Source organism: Equus przewalskii, chromosome 21, assembly GCF_037783145.1.
Source record: "Equus przewalskii isolate Varuska chromosome 21, EquPr2, whole genome shotgun sequence".
NCBI classification, from domain to species: domain Eukaryota; kingdom Metazoa; phylum Chordata; class Mammalia; order Perissodactyla; family Equidae; genus Equus; species Equus przewalskii.
Genome location: NC_091851.1, coordinates 9950635 through 9976167, shown reverse-complemented (window position 1 = coordinate 9976167; position 25533 = coordinate 9950635). Strand labels below are relative to the sequence as shown.

General features: G+C 35.9%; 2 protein-coding genes across 10 annotated transcripts in view; one reads left to right on the top strand and one right to left on the bottom strand.

The window, feature by feature from the left end:
* MACROD2 (mono-ADP ribosylhydrolase 2) overlaps nt 1-25533 on the top strand; it is a 1868269-nt gene that overhangs the window by 272113 nt on the left and 1570623 nt on the right. The gene's annotated exons all lie outside the window — the stretch shown is intronic.
* On the bottom strand, nt 10906-24640 carry FLRT3 (fibronectin leucine rich transmembrane protein 3). 2 transcript variants are annotated; one of them, XM_008529476.2, is made up of 3 exons: nt 24305-24640; nt 15410-16165; nt 10906-14423 (listed from the first exon to the last, which is right to left on the bottom strand). In XM_008529476.2, the coding sequence occupies exon 3, from the start codon at nt 14378-14380 to the stop codon at nt 12431-12433; it is 1950 nt and encodes a 649-aa protein (XP_008527698.1). In that variant the 5' UTR covers nt 14381-14423; nt 15410-16165; nt 24305-24640; the 3' UTR covers nt 10906-12430. The 2 variants fall into 2 exon arrangements, with proteins under 2 accessions (XP_008527698.1, XP_008527699.1); XM_008529477.2 differs by having other exon boundaries at nt 15964-16165; nt 24305-24600.

Genomic DNA, 25533 nt, shown 5'->3' with positions numbered 1-25533 from the left:
GTTCAAAGGGTGTGACCGCTAGATATTCTTCTCAGGTTCTGTGGTTAGGCACAGCGTCAAGTAATTCAGGGTTTCTGAGCCTGCCTAGCTGTAGGGCTCACCTGGGACACTGATTATACATACAGATTCCAAGGCCCCACCCCAGACCTGCTCAGTCACAATCTCTGGGTGATTTGTATCATCAGACAGGTCTGGGAAACCTGAATCTAAGGAGTCTGTGCTTGGAGCTTGATACATGTATAACTTCATATTGGTATATAAGAAAGATTTACAGATGTGGATTGAGTTAGTAGTGTTCATTTACTTCTAATGCTGGTCAATTCAAATATCAGAAGAGAAAATTACTCTGATATGCTCTTTAAATTTCAGCTTTTATGAGATTTCAGTTGAAGTAATTTTAAAATTATCATTTCTTGAGCACTTACCATCTGCAAAGCACTTTTCTAGAGAGGTCAAATAGTTTGCCTAGAGCCAAATAAGTAACAACTGGGAAAGCTTGGCTTTGAACTTAAGTCAGATTTTAGAGTTTGCACAATTAATCCCTGGATTATATTGCCTATAGCCACCAAATGCTATGCACTTACTAATGTGTCAAGCACTACTATATTAAGCACTTCATATAATTTAAATTCATTTACCAATCCTATAAAGTAGGGTTAAGAAAGGTAAGTTTAGAGAGATTAAGCAATTTGCCCAGTTACCCTGCTAATAAGTGGTAGAACCAGTGTGATTGGAAGTAGGGTTGGCTCAACTCCAAAATTCTGTGCTCTTAACACAGAGAGAAGAATATGCAAGAATGACATGTTTGAATATGCTGATATCTTGTCATCTCTTCAGTATTTTGCAGAATAATAGTAGTTACTGGGGACTTTCTGGAAGGTGATTGTATAAGACTTTAATGTCTACGTTAAATAAGGTCTACATCTAACATTTATATTAAAACACTTCAGTGTCAACATTAAATTTTAGAAGATTCTGAAATATATTATAGAATTCCTTGTCCCAGAAAAATTTTTAAAGAATAAATTGGTTACTCTGTTATCTGCTGTAGACTGGCTGAAAGTAGAGCACAGGATAAACATGCTTTGAAGAGATTCTTAACCCTATATTTCTTAATGTTAAAGGATAGTATAGTTGGTAACAAGTGGTAACTTATGTATTTTGTGAACATCTGGTAAGAAGTTACACTTCATTTCCTTCATTTGGGTATTAAATATTCCACACGTGCGTTTTGTCACAAGTAAATGTTTTCTTTTACTTTGAAATGACTTATAAATTTACTTTTACGCATTTATTAAAGATTTAGCTTGAATTGCTTCTCTTTTCCCCTCTTATTTGTCCCAAAATGAAGGTGAAGTGTTAATTGGTTTTAGTGGCTCCTACTGCTACCTCTCTGTCTCAGACTTTTAAGGAAAGGTAAAGAATTAGAGAAGAACTTGTGAAATTTGTCTGGAGAGGTGAGAAGGTTTAATGTGCTTATGAACTAGCACATTTCTTCTAGGTTGTACTATTTCACTCTAATAAATATTGAAATCTAATTTTTACTCTTAGACTTAACCATTTAGTATATTAGTTAACATTCAAAAAGGAATTTTCTGAAGAAACATGTTAACTAAATTCCTGTACCTGGAAAAGATCAGCACCTGATAAACTAGGAAATATGAATGTCTTGTCTAAACGTGTTTATAAAACCAGAGAATAGACTTCTCTCTCTCTCTCTCTCTCTCTCTTTTTTTTTAATAGCAAAGGCATGCTAATTTGGATTCACAACTAGAAGGGAATAGCCTGGATTATGCAATTTGCTGTTGCACTTAAACAGAAGACCGTAGTTGCCTAGTTGCCTGAGACATGTACCTGACTGTTAACACTCTCTCTTTCTCAATAAAAATGATTCCCACCAGCAGGGGCTAATTCGTCTGAAACACTGTCCCTTATGCTCATACACTGATGTATTTAATAACTCTGCTACTTTGATTTAACAAGGAACCATCTAGATATTTGTTCTTATACAACAAAAGATTTTATTGGGATTCTGGAAAACATAAAGAGACTTTTACCATTTTAACAGCTTTAAGATAACAAATCTGTTTAGAAATTATTATTCTTTCCACTTTTTAGCAGTTGACATTCCTACTTGTATCTTTACCAAAGCGTAGCAAAGTAACATAATGAGCCCAGTCCAGTGTTGGGGAGAGAAAGAAAAGCATGCCTTTATTAGTATTTGAATCTGTAAAATCAGTGCAGGGCACAGAGGGGCAACAGAAATGCAGACAGTCTGTTGATCTTGCTTCTCTACTTCCCACTTTTTGTCTCCCTATGTTCAAATGTCAGTTCTAATATCAAATACCAGGCAAATGTTTCTTCATCATCAAAGGTGAAAATAAAATTTTCTGGGTATTTACTAAGAGCTAGATATGAGTTAAGTGGTCAACTTGAAATATATAATTTATTCCTTAGAATTAGAGAGGCACTATTATTATCCTATTTTACAGAAGGTGAAACTGAGGCTTAGAAAGGTTGGCTAAAGTGCCCAAGGCCATACCCCAAATAAGTGGCAGAAACTGGATGCATACCCGGATCTGTCTAATTCAAAGACAATGCTCTTAATCATCATCTCAAATATCAACTGTACATATAATTTAATAGAATGTTCTAGTATATTTTGTTTTGTACACTTGGAGTCAACATGCCACAATGAAGAGGGAAACAGAAAACACAGGAGATCTGGAGTTAAGATCCTTGTATTTGGAATCAAATTCTTTTTTGGACTTCCAATTATACCATTTATACTGTGTGATATTGGAAAAGTTGCATAATCTGTTTGAATTTCTTTTTTGTTTCTTTTTTGAATTGGAAAGTAAAGGAGATAATGGATGTAGAAGGTTTAGTAAGCGGTCTATGCTAGTTATCATGAAGGTGGTGATAATACTCTATATTTCTAGAGTGGTTTACAGTTTACAAAGAGCTTTCACAAAGATTGTCTCAGATGATACTTACTTAGTGATACAAACCTTTAAAGCGCATTCATTTTTTTATTCATTCATCCAACAAATTTTTTTTGAGTGTCTGCTAGGTTCTGGGCATTGTTCTGTAGCTTGGAGTGATTTAGCAGTGAAACAGCAGGAAAAAATAATTACTTGCCTTCATGGAGTTTGCATTTTAATGGAGGATATGGATAATAACATATAAGTAAAATATTTAGTATATTAAATAATAATAGCAATAATAAAGGTAACATTTAACTCATATGGTGAGTGCTATGAGCCATGAATGGCTTGGTAGTTAGAAGCATAATTTGATTCATAGATTAGCTACATGTTTTTCCATTATGGACTTCTTAAAAACTATGAACTAGTTACAGTTCAACTACAAACATTTCTTCAAATTTTGTAGTGTTTTAAAACAATGAAGGGATTAATTTTTTGTTATTGTTGGGGAAGATTAGTCCCGAGCTAACATCTGCTGCCAACCCCCCTTTTTTTTACTGAGGAAGACTGGCCCTGAGGTAATATCCATGCCCATCTTCCTCTATTTTATATGTGGGATGCCTGCCACAGCATGGCTTGACAAGTGGTGCATAGGTCTGCACCCAGGATTCAAACCAGCGAACCCTGGGCTGCCGAAGTGGACCGTGCAAACTTAACTGCAGCACCACCGGGCTAGCCCTGGGGATTAGTTTTTTGCTTTATTGTTGGAACACATCATCAAAATTCATGAAATCTCTTCCAGCTAATTCTGAGATTCCATGACATATTGGCTGAAAGCATAGAATAAATGTAGATCTGTAAAACCTGTCTGTATTTATGTTTGTCTGGTAAATATACTTTGAATAAAGCATTTCAGTAATCCAAAGATTATTTTTTAAAAATAATTAATTATTGAAAAACCTTAATAACCTTGGCATTTCTTTACCTTCGTAGACTAGATAGTAGTATTTGTGGATTATATGCATCAAATTCAACACCAAGCCTGGGGAGAAGCTTCAGTGATCTGGCACTTCCATTCTGGCTCTTGAAGACACAAAAGGATCCTGTTGTAGTGGTCTCAAACAATAAGATTTGCCTGCCAACTCTAAGTTTAAATTTATTGAAAGCTGCAAGAAAGACAAGTGTTATTCTCAGGGTAGTTTACAGCCATTAACTATTGGCCACCAGCAGTCATCATTCAGCATCATGAGGTAGAGGTCTGTAAGCCTTGGCAGAAAAATTCACATTTGCCCCATTAAAACATTTTGAGATGTAATCCTAAAAATATCTTCTAGTTGTTATCTTAGTAAAAGGAAATAATTTTTTTCTGGACTCAAATTCCTTTTTAGAGTTATTGAAGAAATGTTTCTGTTCACTATTTAAAGAGAATGGTTAAGAGTTCAAGCTTCAGGAGCAGACAGAATCCTTGTTCCACCACTTACTGCCTATAACTTTAAAAAGGATTCTATTATAGTTCCAAAATATATGTGGTATCTTTTCCCTTCTCTCTTCTTACCACCACCATCCTGTTCCATATTACTCATTCTTTTCCATACAGTGGCTAAAGGGACTTATTCAAATTGAAAGCTGATAATCTGATCCCCACACATCATTCTTCTCCTCCTTCTCCCCTGACCCTGCCCTGTTAAAAACTCTCCAATGGCTCTCTCTTGCACTAAAATGAAGTCCAGACTCCTTATCTTGGCCTTGTTCTACAAGACCTTCATGATCTGATCCAGGCCTGCCTTGCTGATCTCATCTCTCTCGTGGTCACTGAGTTTGAGCCACCCTGACATTTTTTTCAATCCTTAAATTCACTGAGCTGATTACCTACTTGAAACTGTAACACATCCTGTTTCCTGTGCTCAGAACACTCTACCTCACTCTTCACATGGCTGACTCTTTATCCCTCAGGTCTTAAGTTTTCTCTTACCTCCGGGTCTAAATTGGTTCTCTTGTTATGCTCATTCATAGCACCATGTTTTTCTCTTTCATGGTACCTGTCACAGTTTTTCACTTTATAGTCATTTGGTTTTTGTTTAATATCTGAATTCCTGCCTCCTTCAACTATAATCTCCATATCTTTTTGGGTGACTGCTGTCTGCCCAGTCTCAAGCACAGTTATTGAGTAGGTTCTAAATAAATCACTGTAAATATTAAATGAATAAAATATCTCCATGACCTTTCAAAGCTGTAATTTGCGCATCTGAAAAATACAGAAATAATTCCTATCTGTAAAGTTATGATGTGAATTAAATGAGATTAAAATATATAAAACACTTAGTACTGTGCTTGGCAAAGTCCTCAACAAATGCTAGTGTTTACAGCAGCAGCAGAATGATCACTAGACATTTATTAAGCCCACTGTATGTGTATGACATCGCTAATGTTTATAGAACATATTTTTAAAAGAAACTTTCGTTAGACATTGGTTCTCATATCTAGGAAATTAAAATATGGAATTCCAGCAGTGATTCTATGCTTTGTGATGGAACATTGATATAAACTGGTCTCAGCTTTGTAATGTCACAATTATCAGAGCCCTGATGTACATTCACTAGACTGCTCCCCACCGCCCACTACAGCCGGCTGGCATTGAAAAAGAAGCCGTTCTTTTATGTGTGTACACAATCAGTCTATAAAATCCCATTATCCCCAACTTCCACACCCCTGTGGCTGCATGCTTCCTTTTGAAGTCTCTTTAAAAAGAAAAAACTTTCAGGGTAGCCCTAAAGTTCATTTCTAATCTTATTTCACTCATGTAATTTAAAAATGAGATAGAGGGTAGGAAGTGGGAGGAGTCCTTATTGTGACTGACTTAACCTTTTGCCTGGAATCCTATGATACTTGTGGGGAAGCCTGGTAAAGTTTGGGTGGGTGAGTAGAAATACTTCCTCAATGTATATTTTGATATAAAGTTGGATTTAATTGTTTTGATGTTCAAAGAATAGAGCAAGAGTAATTTGGTTATTCTAGTTCTTTTTCTTTCATCTGTTCAGTGTATTTATACTATTTAGGAGTTTCCATTGACCTCTCATGACCAATATCCTTTTTAACTGTGATTATCTGTTAAAGTCCTAGGTGCAATGCCCCCCTCTGCTGTCCTTTTCTGTTTTATGTCTCTAGCCAGCTGAGAGTTTGACCTCCTTCTGACTTATCTCCTAACTGCTTCCACTGACCCCACTGTCATCCTTAACTTTTAGGTTCCAACTTCTCATGTAACTGACATTTTTCTTAGCATTCTTTCCACCACCTTGAATTAATTAACATCTGTTCCCTGAGGATGACACTTTCCCTGTTACCTGCTCCATCTCTTGCTGTCACTACTTGATGAAACTAAGGTAGGGGAGGGATGTGGGATGTAGGTCGGAAGTTGCAAAAGAATTTTCTCTGCCCCTGAAAGAACATTATTCAAAAACTTTTCTTTTGAAGTCCTTATTTTACATTGACATCACCTAATCCCATCATCTTCTCCCTCCTCTTCATCTCTTGGACATTTCCCCATCTTCCTTAGGACCTGTCTTATAAATTCTACCTCCATACCAACCCTTTCCATCTCTCTGAGTAACTTTGTAACTCTTTGCTGGTGATGCTTCCAAAACTACAGCTTCTCGTTATAGCTGTTACTTCAGTCATCTTAGAGTCACAACCATGACTTGGACCACACCTCTTGTGCATCTCAATTTTCTTTTCTCCTATTAAATATGTTCCCTGTCCTCATTGTAGATTCCTATCTCTACACCCCATCTTATTACTAAGGTCAGTAAGTATCCCTCTTGGTATCCACTTCCTTTTTATCTGTGTTGATCTTCCACATGACTGAACAAGATCCTTTCATCCTCCAAACTTCTTAAAGAATAGTCTCAGTTATTGTTTCTGTTGTATTTCTCATTATCCTGGCAACATCCTAGAGGTTTTTGCCTCATAACTCTGCTGACACTACCTTCAAAATCCCTGACAGTCTCTTTTCCCATATTGTCTTCCACATCTGCATTCCTGAGTACATTTTTGACATGCTCCTTTTGTAAATATTTCCAGTTCCTTGATTTCATAATATATGCTTCTCATGAATTTTCTTCTTTTGCAACGCCCCTTTTTTGTTATTTATTTTTATTTTGGACTCCTCTTCACTCTTCTATCCCTACAAAAGGTAGATGTTCCTTTGGCTGACCTGTTTTCTCTCTCTGCTCGCTTTTTGTTGGTGATCTCACCACCACCATCCATCGACTTTAATAATAACCTCTTAAATATGATTCCCTTCCTTGATTTTGAGGATCTGCCCCCTGACCCTCACTTCCAACTTTCTGATAGACATTTCCAGAGAGATAACATAAAAGTACTTTAAACCTATGGTGGTTGTAATTTATCATCTAAACTGGGTTACTATGGAAGGTTAAAGAAGGCACTATTAATAATAAGCCAATGTAAACCTATACTGTGTGTATGGTCACTTATTCAAATCCAATATGTACAAAATACTCTGAAATTTTCTTTACTAGTATTTTTCATCATTATTAATTGCCTCACTGATATTCTACTTACCTTGGCTAAAAATCATCACCTTTAATTCTTATTCTTTCCTCAGTTTCCAATTCCTAGGAATTCTACCTTTTCTATAGCTTTTGAACCCCCTCACCCCAGCTTTTTTTTAACCCCATTCCACTGGCGGTGCACTGTTCAGACCCCTATTTCCTCTTACCTGGAATACTGCATAGCTTTCTAACTTGTCTTCTTCCTCCCAGTTTCTCCTCATTCATCCTTCCTGCAATATTATTTCTATAAAATGTCCCTAAAGTGCACTGATTGTTTATACACCTGCTCAAAAACCATTGCCAAAGAATATCATGCAGACTTCTCAGCTTGGAATTCAATACACTACAAAGCTTGACATAAAAAAAATTCCTTACCTCCTTCATGGACCCTGTATTTCAGTTGGCTATTGGTCTTTCCCCAAACACATCCTAAATCAGTAGTCCTCAACATCCTCAGAATCCCCTTTGGAATTTAAAACAAAATTTAAATGCCTAACCTTAACCTGGGAGATTTAAATTTAGTAGGTCTGTATTGAGGCCTTGTTATCTAATAAAAGCATCCCAAGTGATTCTGACCAAAACTAGCATTGAGAAACAGTGCCCCTGTTTTCCTATCTCCTTGAATTTATTCACTATTTTCTCTCCATGACCAGCATCTACTTTTCTTCCTTTCTCTTTAAATACTTTCTTATCTTTCAATACACAGCCCTAATTTTGCCTCCTTCATGAGGTCTTCCTTGACCCCTCCAAATAGATGTAATTATTTCTTCTATACTGCAGTCACAGTCAGCTTTCATTAGATATGTTTATGCCTTCCAAGCTCTAGACAGCATACTTTTTGTTTTAGTTTTTGTTTTTGTTTTAGGAAGGCTAGCCCTGAGCTAACATCTGGTGCCAAGCCTCCTCTTTTTGCTGAGGAACACTAGCCCTGAGCTAACATCTGTGCCCGCCTTCCTCTATTTTATGTGGGACGCCTGCCACAGCATGGCTTGACAAGCAGTGTGTAAGTCCACACCCAGGATCCAAACCGGCAAACCTCGGGCTGCCAAAGTGGAGTGTGTGAACTTAACCACTGCACCATTGGGCTGGCCCCCACGCTTTTTTTTTTTCTTGGTGAGGAAGATTGGCCCTGAGCTAACATCTGTTGCCAATCTTCCTCTTTTTCCTTGAAGAAGATGCTCGCTGATCTAACATACAGGCCTATCTTCCTCTATTTTATGTGTGGGACACCACCAGAACATGATTTGATGAGAGGTGCGTAGGTCCACGCCTGGGATCTGAACTCACAAACCCTGGGCCACTGAAGGAGAGCATGTGAACTTAACTGCTACGACACCAGGCCAGCCCCGACAGCGCACTTCTTGAGGGCAAGACTTCTGCTATTTATGGGGCTGGCCTGGTGGTGTAGCAAAGTTCATTCACTCCACTTTGGCGGCTCAGAGTTTGCTGCTTTGGATCCTGGGCGTGGACCTATGCACCACTCGTCAGGCCATGCTGTGGCAGGCATCCCACATATAAAGCAGAGGAAGCTGGGCACAGATGTTAGCTCAGGGCCAATCTTCCTCCAAAAAAATGAAAAAAGACTTCTGCTATTTATAATATAGAAGCCATTCTGTAAAGGTTATTGGCTGTTGAGATTATTTGCAGAGAACTTTGAAATTCTTAAGAAAGTGATTGATAAGCATGAGTTATTTTTTGCTAATTTAACAAAAGTCCAAAAGCATAAAATACAGTAGTTTTAATTCCAAGACTGCCCTGAATTAAAATTTGCTAATCATGCTAAGTAGGAGAAAGGAATTAGAATTTTAAATGCCACTACTGTTTTCAGCAGCAGATGAGCTAATATTAAATTCAACGGTGGATTGGTTCCTTTAACACCCACGCTTCAGGTGCTTTGAAGCATGTGAGTCTCTGGATTCCTCCTGAACTGTCATATTGGCATGTAGCCATAAAATGTGCTTTACTCAGAAACTGTAGTTAGTAAAGCAGAGTTTTTTACTAGTTCCTTTGGCACAGGGGAATGCTTTTAATAAATCAGCTTTGCTGTGAGATAGATCACAGTGTTGTTTTTAATAGAGAATGAGTGCATAAGTACAGAGATTTAAGACAGTTGCAAGTGGCTGCATCCAAAAACAATTTCTGATTTTGTCAAACTTTCAGCAAGGGAGTGATTTTTCCCTCAATTTTTTTTTGTGGCTTCCCCATTGTATTTTTGTTAAATCTATAAGCGGTATATTCAGGATTGGATTTTTCTTTCCCCCTACAATTTTCTCTGTTAGTACCTGATCAGTAAAAATTGTGAACATTTAGTTTAGGATATATGCAAATGTATCTATAATTAATTTAGTGCACTTTAAGGTAGAGAGAGATGTGTGTTTTGTTATTCTATTGAAAGGATATATATTTTTACAGCAAAGCATTTGAAATTCGTAGCAAGCCTAGGTAAAGAATAAACTTATACCCTTTCAATGCTGTCTTTATTTGCTGGTGTGAAACATGTTTCTAATTTATGCCAAGTAAAATAATTAAGATGCATGTATTTGGACACACATAAAATTTCCTGTGTTCATGAAAGGTATACTAACTGGAAAATAGTCAATACAATCTCTTGGCTTTTGGCTTTTTATAAAGTCACAGGTTTATAGGGACTTTATGGAACCATCCAGCTCTTTACCTGTCTTCTAGCAGAACTGTACCTTAGCTACTCAAACCCTCTGGAAGCCAAGTCAAACTTCCTTCAGAAAATGTTCCCTATATTTAATGTCAGTCACCTTTGTCTTTGCTTAGTTATTCCTAGAAAACAACTATCCTCCATAACAGGAAGTCCAAAGAGAAAGTGTTGGGAAACATTTGAAGATGGCAAATGAACAATGAATGAGGTTTCATAGGCACTTGGAGATATTTGTTAGTAGAGTAGTAGAATCAGCGATATTTAGCAAACCTCTGGGAACATATGGCTAACTTCTCTTGATTATAATAGTAGTAACTTATATTTTGTTGAACATTATAGTTTCCATGCACATCATCTCGTTTAATCCTCATAATAACCCTGTGTGGTGGGTGTTATTAACTGGCCCATTTTATGGATGAGGAAACTAAGCCAAGAAGAGTAAGCGGTTTGTTTTTAAGTACATAAAGCGGTAGGTCTGAAACTTAAATCCTTTGATGCCAATTCACACTACCAAAAAGGTATTTAAAAAAAATATTAGTTTTTCAAAGACAACCTTAAAAAGTATCGATCAGGAGCAATGGCAGCAGTGTACAAAAAACAGAAAAGTCACAAAACCACTTCTGAAGTTTTCCATCTATGGCATGAATGAGAGTTTTCCAAAGACTGTTAGGAAATTAATGTATGCATGAAACACTAAACTCTTGAAGTAAAATGATACACAAGCTCAAGATATTGCTACTTTTTAATTTGTAGCCAACGTTTATTTTTATGCCTAGAAAAATACATGGAGATGCTTAGGACTAATGTGCTGGGCAATTTGCTACTTTAGTGATAGTAATATCCTGAAAAAGCAAGCATGATTATTTTGTACTTTTTTTTGTTTTATTCAGCAATAAGACCATAATTTTTCATATTTAAGGAAGTATGAAAAATTTGTTGAGTTTTAAAAGCTGAATACATGTAGCGTTGGATCAAGGCACATACAAGACTGGCCAAAGGGAGTACAATGCACTTTGGTTTTTTGTTGGAAAAAAATCATGGCAACAGAAAAGTGATGTGGTTTTTAAACAAGTAATAGCTCACAATTCAGTAGGAAGCTAGAAAGAAATGTTACATTACAAGTTCATTATGTAATATCTGGAAAACTGTGACAGTAATGGGCAGTATTCTTGATCATTGTGAAAGTAAACTGAACGTTTATGTACAGTGTTAAAACATTTCATATAAGCCACATCTAAATTTGATTCCTAGTATCTATTTTTCTTTTAAATTCTCACTTACATAAAGTACTACTTTCTCTGGATTGTTAAGGGGAATTGCTTGTGGTTATGCTCCCTTTTTCATACATACAAGGTTTCTCTTTGACATCCTTCATGATGAAAACATCATAAACACTAAAAATTATGTTTTTAGAGTGTGCTTTCAAAAATCAGGATGGTATAGGCAAAACCAAAATACAATTCTGGTATTTGCGTTCATCACACTATGTAAGTCTAAGTTTTCATGTTTTCCTAAATACAAATTTCCCCCCTAACTTGGAAGCACACTTACATCATTGTTTTTGTGAAGTCCTTTTTCTCAAAGCTTTGTTAGCAATGGCTTTAACAATAGACTTCACACTCCTTTATGCCAGCTGATGTCTTCGGTTCAGAAGGTATGCTTACTTTAAGGAAATCTAATTTGCTTAGAGCAAAAATGTAGATATGCAGCAAGTCTGATATTGCCCATTACTTCACATATTTTGATTTATTGAATACCACTGGGATAATATAAATTTAATAATTGGAACATTATTTTTTGAAATTTAGTTTTTTTCATTCAGCCAGGTTTTTTTACATTTTATTAATACCAAAGTGAAAAATGGCCTGTGCTTATACTACAAGGATCTTATGTGAACGCAGTCCTGATTGTTCAACACAGCAAGAAAATTCACTTTCACAGTCAACAAGTCATCTTACTCAGTAGAACACAAAGTAAATGGTTTATAACTTCAATATTTGCAAGGAAAATACAGTACAAATTACTAAAAAATACTAAAATATAGAATTGTGTTCAGGCATCTCCACTACATCAATCGCAGCAGTAACCTGAAATTTGAAACTTTTAATAAAAAGTTCTTAAATATAAATTATATGGCAAATGTACAGTACATTGCTTTTTTCAGTCTCTTTTTCCAGTGTTTTGCAGTAGAACAGGGTTCCTAACATCACCTCCCTTAGGTTTAAAAAACCGAAACACAGTCAGCTGCAAGTCCTGCAGCATCATGAATGTGAGTGATCTGAGTCTGGAATACCACTGTCTCTGTAGCTTCGGTTACTACTGCTTTCACTGTGGTTATTTTTGTACAGATTCATTCCATTAGGAGGAAATATGGTGTGTATTACAAATTCCTCCTTTGAGATTGGTTCATTGCTTATTGGTAACATCTGAAAAGAAGTCTCCCTGATTTCCAGGATAGAATTGTCCTTCTTAGTGCCAGCTTCCGCATAGTCATCCTTTCTTCTTCTCCCTTTGCTGTATGCACAGTTCCTTGAGAAGAGTGATCCATTCCTATGAACATACCAGCACACTAAAGCAAGAAGGGCAATGGTCACTAGGGCCACAGCCCCACCAATGATGGCAGCCAACGGTAAATTGGGGTTTTTGTAAGGTTCTTTCTCTTGCTCTCGATTAAGGGTAGTTGTAGGATTGTACATTCGAAGGGGTGCAGTTTCAGTCTCAATACAAACAGGAGTTTCATCAAATAGGTAGAGGTTACTGGTTTCCATGGGAACCATGCAGACTCGATAGGGTGAATCAGGCTCCAGGGCTGTGACCAAGTATTCACTGCGTTCCCCTGTTACGATTGTTTCTGTTATAGATCCAAATGCCGGGCTGTGGCCCAGTTTGAGCCAGCTGAGTCTTAAAGCAGTCATAGGTAGGACAAGTTTCCAAGAGATATGAATTGTGTCAGAGGTGACAGATTTCACAGTAATTATAATTGTTTTTCTTGATGGACTCCCTGTGGTTCGCTGATCTTTAGTGAGCTTGGGGTTCTTAATGTCTGGTTGTTTGGTCACTGGAGCTGGCCACTGTCCTTGAGCAGGATACACTGTGTTGGGTATTGCAGTAGTTATCTGAATGGTGCTTACAACTGCACTGTCCTTACAATCAAACAGTTCTGCATTGAGGTCCTTGATAGCCATCCCCCGAACTTTTTCTGGGGCTTGGCACATGAGCCCACGCACATTAACCTTCATAGGTAGCGACTGTAACCAGTCACGTACCCATTTCATCTTGCACCCACAGTACCAAGGATTGTTGCGAAGAATCAGTTGGGTTATATTGTCCAAATCATCAAAGATACCCTGAGGTAAATTACTTAGGTTATTATTGGACATATCAAGTCGATACAGCTGCCTTAGATAAGAAAAGGCATTTGGGGGCACCCGATTGATGTGGTTGTCTTGAAGATAAAGCTTCCTTAGGTTTGTGCCTGGAAGGTTTACTGGTGCAGCAGTCAGAGAATTCCGCACTAGTGACAGTTCTGTTAAGTTTACTAGGTTAAAGAAAACTTTATCACCTAAACCATGGTTGTTCAAAAGGTTTCCATCCAAGACGAGGCGTTTTAGGCTAGTGAGACCTTGAAGAGATGGTGATGAAATAGTGGATATGCGATTATCATCAAGGCGTAGTTCTTCTATAGTCCTGGGCAAACCCCAGGGGATTGTGCTAAGGTGATTACGGGATAGGAAAAGCAGTCGGAGATAGTTGCTGTCTCGGAATGCCCCCTCTTCGATGCTAACAGCAGAGACGGAGTTATCATCTAAATGTAATTCTTCCAGATAGGGAATTTTTGAAAGTGAATCATAAGTGATAGTCCTTATGTTATTTTCTTGCAAATGTAACTCTTTTACATACTTCGGGAGGTTGGTAGGAAATTCATCTAAACTGTTGTGGTATAGGTATATTCTTTCTACTTTCAGCAAGTTTTTCAAATCTGACGGAATCCCAGCATTATTTATTTGGTTGTTCTGAAGGTAGAGAGTTGTAGCATCCTCTGGTATTCCTGTTGGAATGGATGTCAGAAAGCGATCATTACAGTAAATGAAACCTGCATCACAGCGGCACACAGATGGACAGGATTTAGCCATAACTGATAAAGGCGCCACCTGAAGGAACAGACCAATTTTAGTCCAGATGAGGAAGATGCTCCAGGCTGGGCTGATCATGGTCAGCAGTATTGAGGTCTTTATACAAAATAGCTTCGGAGCCCTAAAATGGAGTGAGTTTAAAAAAAAAAAGACAGAAAACCATCAGGCCAGCATACTTAAAATAGCATTCAAAATAGATGTGGAAAGTAAAACATCTATGACTTCTAATATTTTAATTATTTTTTTGCAGGCTTAGGGTTTATTGCTAGATAATAATAAATACAATTATATAATCTCTTTTCCTTAAATATTTCTGGTATTAAGAAGTATCAGGTCCCAAGCCCATTTGGTTTTGAAATGTCAAATATAATTAAAGTTTTATTGACTATTCTAAAGCATTTTCATGCTACTTGATATCAATTTTGGAGCCAGTCACTGACCAAACTACTCAAATTTCTATTAATATTCATAGTGAGTTGACACATAGGAGTATGATTTGTTATATTTAAAGATAATAATGTTACTGTTCTTAAAAAACAACAATTTAATGTCTACTTTTTATTAGGTAGACTGTACAGGTATAGAAATGTGTACTAAAAAGTCTATTCTTTTACTATTTAGGAATAGTTACACACCTTTTGAGATCCTAAATACTAGTAAAACCAATCGTTTGCTTTGATTACTGATGTTATTTCTTTTTCTTTGATTACTAATATTGTTACATTGTTAGTAGGTATTTCTAGCCAAGAAAATCAGAAGGAATCTTTTTCGTCTACTTCAGGAAGGAAAGAATTACATAGCTAATACATGTAGCTAATCTAAGTGGAAAATTCCATTTCATGTTAAACTAGTTCTTTCTTTTGTTCCATTTTGTTACATGTTTTATACTACATGGTTTAATAGCTTTATGCACGTTTCCATTATATTCTATCTCATGTTTTCACATTGCATTTATCTTTTATCATGTTCTAATCTAGAATATGATTCAACTTTCCCCATGGCTGGAGAATTATAGATTTTGTGTAATATAATCTGTTCTGTGCTTGTAGGTATTAATTAGCCTTTATAATTTCAGGCATGAAAATAAAAGACTGATATTTTTCCTACCTTATTGAACGATGTGAGTAAATTTTGCGTGAGTGAAAATCCAATGCGCATATATTATTTTCCTGGTGAGGGGCTGGGACTTATAAACTCTTGTTTAGTCCTTGGAAATGTTCTTCACTGTTTATTCAAGTAATCCTATGCCGCACACACCTCCAGATCAGGCTCGCTGTTGTCAATGAACATTCCAGCTGCAGTTCAGCATGGTGGGCAAGCTCATTAAAGTGGGGACCAGAAACAATTCAGCTTCCTGTTACTATGTAGAACACATGGCTTCCTATGTATTTTTTTTTTTCTTTCTGATAGAGTTTGTGTGAAGGTTCCTTTTGTGTAGCTTAATTCCCTTAGTGGAAATTACTCTCTTTGAAATTCTTATTGGCTCTTCTGTGCAATGTGGTCAGAGATAGTAACTTCAGATCCTCATGAAGAAAGCCATTCATGATGCTAAGGCCTGTATAGTAATGGGTTTTTCAGGCAGTTACCCCCCACCTTTATTCCCATCCAGGATTATCCAAGTATAAACTTTGTACAGTAGCTACATCCTGAGGTATGATTACCTGCTGCGAAATAGCTATTTCCAGCTTTTGCTTCTTGCTGCTTTCTCAAAATATCTGGTGCAGTCACGTTATGCAAGAACAGGTATTCTTTTTTAAGAGGTAAAGAAAACTTAATTCAAATATTCTTCATGGAAAAAAAAGGAAGCATACTATATTTCCTTTATATTTTTCTTCTGTAAAATATACTGGATCTGAGCATCTCCTGTGAAAGGAAAATGTTTTAATGAACTATTAATAATGAACTTGAACATACTAGAGAAATTTCATAGAGATTTAACTTCAATTCTTTCTTTAAGCAACACATCTTTCATCATAGTAGTTGGTGAAAAGGGATAAGATGACCTCTTTGTTTTTTACTTCCCATTTTACTATACAAAGTAGGAGCTGAAGTTGAGATTGTCACCAAACATAATTTCTAATGTTAATTAATTGTTAATGCACTTTGAATTAAACACAGAAGCAAAGCTTCATTCAAGAGGCAGTAAGCCCCTTCCATGACTTTTAAATTCAAATCAGGCCACTCTTTAAGAGTTCACTTTTAAATCTTAGATATAAAATGATCAAATGTTTTAAAAAAAGAAAACACGTACATCTCAAAGAGGTGGCAAATACATAACAAGCATTTTTTATAGAAATGCTATGGTAACTTCTTAGACACTTCTGAACATGGTTTTACAAAATCATAAAATCTACAATTTAAAGAGTTGAAAAGAGTTTGCTTTAGCAGCTTTTCTTTTGATTTGCTCAGTGCCTTGTTTGCTTCTTCCCGCTGCCTCAATTTTCTCAACTGCAGAATGTGAACACCATCACCTTCCTCTTTAGAGGTGTTTCTGAGGACTAGTTGATGATCTTGAAACTCTAGTTACTCAGGTATTCTTGGCCAAAAAGTAGAATAGAAGTTCAAGTCATATTTAGTTTTTAGGAGAATACAATTTTAATTTTCTTTTAGCAAACTGAAGTTGAAAAATCTGTATTTGGAATAGAAAGGATGCTATTTCAATCTCTCTCTTTGTAATGACCATTAGGAAAGCATATCAAAACCTGACCAGGCATTTCCCTCTAGGTTCAAACATGAACAAGCCAATTGCCAATAAGTGTATTTTTCATTTCTGAAAGAAGACTTAAGGCTTGACCAAAGGACCGCTTTGTCCATTATCTAATATGCATGAAGATGTTTGGGGCTGGACAGGGGAGGTGGGTAGGATCAGGATCTGTTATGCAGGGTTACCCACTCAGGGGCTTTCGGTACACATGGGGAACATTAGGGTATCATGGAAATATTTGACCCTGAAATTAAGGACTAAAAGTAGAAGCAATTTGCTTCTCCCTAGTAATTACCTAGCATCCAACAAGGATAGCATCTGTTCCAGAATTCAAACACTACTGAAAGTGCATGTTAACAAGGCCAAAATTTGTGTTTCTGGTTCTCTTTGAAATCAGTTTCTTTTAGTTTGCCACCAGATACCAAGGCTATCATAGACTGCATTAACAGAAGGAAATTTAAAACAAATTACAGATACATTTAATTTATTATTTAGGCAACTTGAAACAAAAATAGCAGTTAGCAAAAGGATAAAGTGGTCTCTAGTGGATAATGCAAAGTGCCCAGAGAGGAAAGTTTAAATGATTTATTGTTTAATGTTAGATTTTACTGTGATGCCTTTAGGGCTTTGCTCATTATTGTTGAACTTCAGTAGTGTATTTTCTTGAAGATTGTTACTTTCTTGGTATGTGAAAATGGAAAACCAGGCTGTTGAAATTATAATTACAAAGTTACTCTTAAAAGTATCTGCTGTGAAGTTTTTCTAAACTGGAAAATTATTCAACATAAAAATAATTTGGTTAATTTAAGCTTAGAAAACAATTACTTTTGTTAAATTGCATTGGAAACTAATTAAAAACCATTATAAACATAACAAGTGAGAACTTCCTTAAAACGTTACCAATAGTTGGGCATTTCTCATACTCCAGGACACACTCTAAAACTGAGAAGATGAATCTGATGAATGGGGATTTAAAAATTGTTGATTGTTCCCTCAGTCAGGTTAGCCTGGAGTATGTCCAAGGTGACGATCATAATGAAAACCAGAGATAAAGCTTGTATCTGAACTATAAATAATTCACCAAATCAAGCTCTAAGAATATTATTGATAGACACATTTTTTTAACCCAGAGAAAGAAAAAAAATTCTAAATTAGTGTGAAAAGAAGAAAGATTAATTTGTTTTTTTTCCCTGTTTTATATCGGTGAAACTACCTCCTCTGCTGTTTGATATGCAAACTCACATTGCCATTAATACAATAGTGATAATAATGTAGGATGAACAGAAAGCCTTAAATCTCATTAAATTCTTAGAAAATGTCTTTCTCTTCTCTTCAAATTGCATTATAGCAAAAGGCAAAAATATAAAAGCAGTTTTCTCTGGATAGAAGGATACTCTTTCAGAAATGAAGATTCCATCACATGTCCCTAGTCCCTTTACTTAAGCTCAATTCATGCTTCCTTCTGTTTTATATGTTATATTTTATATCTTCTCCTGCCCTTTTATATTCTAAACTATAGTGCTAAACAGTTTTGGTTTGTTTTGCATATTAAAGGCTGTACTGATCTCTCTATCTAAAATAAGCGATCTTGCCCCCATGCTTTAGACTTCCCTCTTTCTGAGCTGGCTCTACATATTCAGGCACATAGAGACACTGTAGTTGAATGTGAATGCTGAAAAGGAAAATGACCCCCACTGGCATGGACACTGTGGCCAGGTTTCCACAACATCGACTTCAGAGCCTTTATGTCTGCATAAGCTTGAAAGAGGCCATTACTTCTGAACAAAAAGAAATCGATCTTTTAGAAAAATATTGTTAATGGGGTAACTTGGGAGAAGACATGAATGGTGCCCTGGTTACTTAAAGGAATGTTTTAGGAAATTGTTTTTTAATGGAATCATTACTTAAGTACATAGCATTTAAAACTGAGGCAAAAAGAAGAAAAACATAATCACCTCTCTGGTAAATAAAATTTTTAATATTGACCTTTCTATTCAGTTTCTCTTTATAAATAAAAAATTGTAGTTTTCTTTTTAAATGCATTTATAATGTAATCATCAAGTCCGTGAAAAACATCCAATTTATTTCCATGATACCCCTAAGAAAGTATGTAAATAGATAAGGATGCTACCATTTTGAGATATTTTAAGAAAACTAATATAATTTAAGAAGTTGTATCTGAGTAGAAAACCGGTATTTAAATAAAATCAAGAACTTGAGGCAATCTACATGTTTATATGATGCCATCTCTGCTACTGCAGTATTTTGGAGGTGGAAATGTTTGAGGTGAGAAGGTATTTCTCATGTTTTGACAACCTAATAGATTAAATTATATTTTGATAGTTGATAGCTAAATTCTTAAATCCTTTTTTTGCTACCTTTGATTTAAATTTATTGATTTGAAATCATTGTTCATTTAAAAAATCTTAAATCAAGTATTAAGTTTTGAGATTTTAGTTTCTTTTTAATGATTTGCTCACATAATGATTTCTTAATGCTGGGAACTTTTTAAAACATTAAATCTAAAAGTAGAATGACATGTAGAACTTTTAATCCAAGTTAATTGCATTATTATTTTGAATAAAACCTTGAAATTGACCAAAACACATGCTTAACCAAATTTATTTAAATCTGTAAATATTTCTAGGTAAATTGGAATTTATACAATCATAATCTAGAGTATTAGGAAAGTAATTATTTCTGAAGGCTTAAATTGCTGCTAGAAAGCACAACAAAATGATCAACCTGTGAATGCTAAGTCTTTGTATGACAAATGGTATTTCAAATAAACTACATATATGGTTAAACTGAAAAACTGGAGTGCATCAGGTTAGTTGATAGTGACAGTAAAATGCTTTCTAAGCAGCCTGTCTGGTAGTTAAATTTTCCACGATCATCAGATTTCAGGAAAGTTCCAATTCTTTTGTTTAATGCCAGGCAAGCAGAAGGACCTCTAACTCTCCTCTTGAGAGTCATGAAGTCTGAAGGGTTTGCTGTCAGGCAGAGTAGCAAGTGTTCCTTTTTATAGTCAGTTTTATCTAGACTATTTTTTAGCCTAAAAAAGATTTTGTTCCATTTTTGCAAAATAGGGGATAAAAGTTCCAAAGCAAAGGATTTTTACTTTCTCTCTTTATGTTACTGGCTCTTTTTCCCCAATAGGTTTGTGACAAATGAATCTAATTCTGCTTCATTTATTTTGGCTTGTAAAGTTAAATCGAGCATCCTTAAAACAAAAAGGCAAACTGGGATGTTATCTTTCATTTTAGTGAATGCTGCTTCCTTTTAGAATATTAAAGCCAGAGTAAATGAATTAGAGAACCGAGACTTATAAGAATGAATAAGATATTAATTTAGAGGATGGTAAAGGTGAGCAGTAGAGAGCTCGGGGGCAGGAGGCATGCTTTAACTTTGCGTTGACTTTTGAGCAATTGCAATTAAAACTATGCTTACTTTTGTTAAACTGCAAACATTTTCCCATTGCAAACTTGAAATTCCTTTTTCGGTGTTGAGTATATTTTGGTTGATGTGCTTTCTATTTCTAATATTCAAGTTTCCATATAGTACAACAAATATTTGGGTATATGTGCCAAGCAATGTGCTGGTTGGTGAGAACATCCAAAATCATAATACACCTTGTTTTTTCATTTTGGAGTAGGGTACTATTGATTTAAACCAAATGAAGAGGAAGAAAATCAACAACACATAAACTGATCAATCCAAAGTCCAGTGGCACACTTTGAAAATGGTGTTTAAGCAAATGTGGTCAGTGGGTTTTCTTTTCAAAGTTGCCAGGGTAACTTGTGCACATGTAAAGTGAAAGAATAAAGAACAAAAGCTGTCATTGTCTCATCACGTGAGAGCAGTTCTCCCTCCTCCCATTTAAGCAGACTAATACTGTACCTGGAGAGAGATTGTTATGTATTCCTGACACTTGATTTTGGAGGTAGGAAAGAGATCCTGCATATGCAAAGCAAATGCAAGTTTAGCTGCTGCTTGAATTTGATTTCATTCCTTTTTACTTCAAATCTGTCTTCTCTGGAGTTCATGTCAATAGACAGACAAATCAAGTCCTGCAACCTGCTCTTCTATGCAATATAAACATGGCTTTCAAAACTTTTTCAGTGTGATGTTTTACCAAATTTAGTGATGTCAATCTGCATCCTGAAACTGGAAAATGCTTTCTGAAATGTATACTCCTATTTTGGCCCTTAAGATGAAGAAGGCTTTTTCCAGAAGACATTTACAAACCATCTCTTTGTTGGAAATTGGTTTGTTGACTTATGGTAAGTTTTTGAAATGTTGGAATGTTAGAAGGATTCGAGAAACAGCCCTTTTTATGCTCTGAAGAGAAAAATGCAGCTTTGAGAATTAATATTGCTGAGAGATTTACTGTAGAGTTTTTGCCCGCTGGGGGGTGGTACAATCTACCAGAACACTGCTTTCAGAAGCCGCAAGTCAGATGTTGGCTGCTGCAGGCCAGTTTTTCTCTGGTTTAATTACAACAAAGCCTCCCGTTGAGAAGAACAGTGAAGGCCTCTGGGGCAAAAGGTGGGGGGGTGGGAGGGAAGGGGGAATAAGGGAAAAAAAGGGAAGAAATTACAGCCTTTGAAAAATTTACTGAATCTCATTTCCCTCATTGTCTTCATTTATCGTAGTCTTCATTTGACTTTCAACGATTATTTATAATGCTATTAAAATAAACTGGTTGAATAAAAGATTATTTAAGGGGGTTTATTCAGAATTTTTGTTAGCTCTGGATCTTGGCATTAATCACATTCTTTGTTATGTAGCCCACCCACCTTAAAAAAGGGGGGGCAAAGTTAAGACTCACTGAAATGGCAGTTTTAAACCAGATTTTTTTTAAATGGCCAGATTTAATTTAATATTGATATGAACAATGGCATATCAAAAATAAAAAGCAGAAAGAAGAAACATTCATATAATAGTAACACAAGGTAAGGTTCTTGGCTACTGATTTTTGTAGAGTTTAAAATTGTTTAAAATAATCCAGAAAGAGGAAGAAGCTTTAGGGTGTGTGGCCAAGAGAAGCACAGACGAATCTTCTCTCCGCAGTGCACTTGCAGGTTTAAAGCTGATAATTGTATTTTTCATCTGGAGGCACTGAGTGTTCATTAGGATCTTGTGTCCCTAGGCAGGTGATGCTGAACATAATTGGAGTTTCTATTTGATTGGGCAATATAGTCTAGCGAAGAACCTGGGATAAAGATAATTAATAGCTTGCTAACGAAGTCTGACAGCCACAAGATTTCAAACAAATTTATTTCACACTGCTTCATTTAGCTTTGAAAAAGTTTTGATAGAATTGGAGGCTCCTTAATTAACACCTGAAAGCAAAAGAAACATACCTTCTATTTTGCTGCCACACTCAGTTATGACAAATTTTCTTACTGTTTTTCTTCGTTTTGTAAAAACTTTATTTGCTGCTCAATTATGTATTTCACAAACATTAACGTTTAGGAAGTGTTTAACTGGGCATTTTGAACCTAACCATAATTGATTTAAAAGAGGGGGTTGTGTGTTAATAACTGATAGTTAGTAATACAGGAACACAGTATTAATGAATTTATTATGTTTATTCATTCACTGTTATCTTTGCTGCTCCTTGGACTTGATGTGTTTTGGCAGTGCTCTATTTTAAAAAAAATTAAAAGTGATTTTCCTAGTTAAATACATGCAATCACATTTTTGGAACCCTGTTTTTTATTTCAGGCTAATAAATATATGTACGTGTGTGTATGTGTTGTGCACACACATAAATTTGCAAACGAAGTAGCATAGCTCTGATTTAATCTTTCTATAGAGTAAAACTTGGCATATCATTAATATTGGTAGTAGTGGTAATATTAATATTTTGTGGTACTTTTAAAGGATTAATTTTTTTCTTTACACTTCAAAAGAGATGAGTATCAGTCGTCTGTCACTGTGGGGCAGCATAAGTGATCCTACCTGAAAACAGACAAATTCATTCTTTATGTTTATGCTGGTCAGGATATTCTCATGCAGTTAGGGATAAATGAAAGGCATTGCTGCAGCTGAAGCATTTTTCTAGTGGCTTTATTCTTGCTAATTAGTGTGGTTGTTTCTTGCTAATTAAATAACATATATGTGCATTTTAAAGCAGATAGATTTATTTTAAGAATTGTAAATAGCTAATTGCTAAAACCATTAGAGAATTTGGTTCATAATTGGCAAATATCAAGTCTTTTTTTCCTTTTTAATTCCAAATAATTAATTAATTAAAAATCAACCCCCTATATGTTGAGAAAACACAGGCCTGTTGCACTCTTTTATCTCTATGCAACCATTTTGTTTCAGACATAATTCATTTAAAAAAAATTTTGAGGAGATACATTTAACTACTTTTTGAAAGCTTTGTTGTATAAAAACATTTCTTGTAATATAACATTTTCCTATAAGTTGCAAGTGAACAGATACTCCGCATATCCCACTTGATGAGGGCTCTACTCATTTATTTTTTCTCTGCTACCCCAAACTTGCTGCATACATCAGGCATAGCTTCCTGGCTGAGCTTTGTTAGTTTTTCTGAGTAGACTTTGCCAATTTCTATGCTAGTCACATACTACATTTGCCCCAGCAATGGATTTGGCGTTCTGCTGGAGAGGGAATATGGTTTGGAAGAGAGTCTCCTCCTCCTCTGAGTTGAATTCACTAGTTGAGATATGCAAGACTGAAATGCTGGAAGCAGCTCTGGCAGGACAGCAGTGCAAGCTTTAAAATCTAGGTGTAGCTGTTAGTCCTTACAGAGGCACAGAAGTCTCCAGGAACAGCTCGGCTAGCTGTGAGCAAGATATATGCTTTTCATGTACTGTGTACTCATGGGCTGAGGGATTATTGATTTTCTTTCACAGTTGTAAAAACAGCAATTGGTGATCATACCACACATACACTACACACCAAGTTAGCAAGACCTTTTGCTTTCCTGTCTGTGAAAAATCTGCCTTGTATTCTTCAATATTTAACATTTAACTTTCCAACTTAATGTTTTCCATAAGTCTCTTTTCAAATAGCAACTATACGAGACAGAAAATAGTCATTTATTATTTTTGGTAACCAAAAGATTTTTAAGAAACTTATTGCATTTGGTTATATAGTCAAATTTTTCCTTGCTGGCTTGCACGCACATAGATTGCTGGTACTGGTGACAGAGCAAACGTTCGTATTTGAATGCCTCATGGCACCAAGTCATTTGTTTCTAGAGAGTAAAACCAAGCAAACTTTCTGGGACAATCACAAGGAAAAACACGGAAAACACTTACCAGGATGACGGAGAAAAAGCAATCCTACATATACTGCCGCTATAGCTGTAATTCCACTGACTGTGGACTGGAGTAATAACCCTCCCCCCCTCTCCCAAGCTCCGCGTCCAGTCCACACAAAGCCACGGCAGCTGCAGGCTGAGCTTGTCCTGCTTCGGATCACTCCTACACGGAGGAGTGAGTGAGGGAGAGCATTCCAGTTTACTGCACACAGCCCACCTCCAAGTCTGAAGTTAAAGCTTCACCTCGCAGTGGTTGAAGAAGGGGGTGATGTCATAGGTGGGCAGGACTTAGTCAAGCTGTTGTTCAGTGAGGTAACTTGATCATCAGAGACGTGAGATTTGCGAACGCTAGAGGGAGCGAGAGAAGCCAAAATGAGGCGCTCGGCCTGCCGAAGCTAGGATGCCATTTGGTTTGTAGGCAGCCCTTTGGAATCTCCACATTTTCTAAAGTTTACTACAACTAGATAGTGGTAGCAAGCTTTAAAAAAGATACAAGCATGTTAGAAGGATATTTATAAGATTACAAGAGAAAAACACAAGTTCTTTTTGTTTTTTAAGCCATCTGTATTAAAAAGAAGTTAACCCAAATCATATTATTTTCATTATTGACTAGTTACAATAATGTTATAATTATGCAGGCTAGTAACCCCAACTGTGAATATTTATTTAACAAATGAAAGCAAGTTCAAATAAATAACTGATTTATTTAAGGGAAGGGGAACACGAATGCTGAAAGGTAAAAAAAAAAAATGAAGTAATCAGTCCTTTTTCCTGGAGGTAATGAGTAAGTTATTGTTCTATATATGTTTTAGGAAATGGAAAGATTTTCCATATACTTCCACTATTTGTCCATCATCTTTATAGCCCCGTAGATCTTAGGTTTTTCATATTTAGGAGACTCTCCCTAAGATAAAAAGTTTTAGAAAAATTAAAAAGAATATTTTCCTTACTGATATGTTTTTGCTGCTCTGACCATGGGTTAAGGTATAAACATCTTAAGGAGAAAAAGAACCTTTCAGGAGTGATTTTGCTTGTATTAAAATTATTTTAATTTAGGTACATGAATAAACACTGGACAATTGTAAGACAGAGACGTTATAAATTAACAGAATTATAGACTTTTATTTTGAATTAAGATTTTCGTAGACTGGTTCCTGCTATTTGGTCAGCAATTGCTTTCGAGCCATAAGTTTTCCACTGAGTGTGCTTCACTTTTTAATGTTGCTG

Excerpts from the sequence above, each read along its gene's own strand:
- FLRT3 (XM_008529476.2), bottom strand. The coding sequence starts at position 14,380 with ATGATCAGCCCAGCCTGGAGCATCTTCCTCATCTGGACTAAAATTGGT.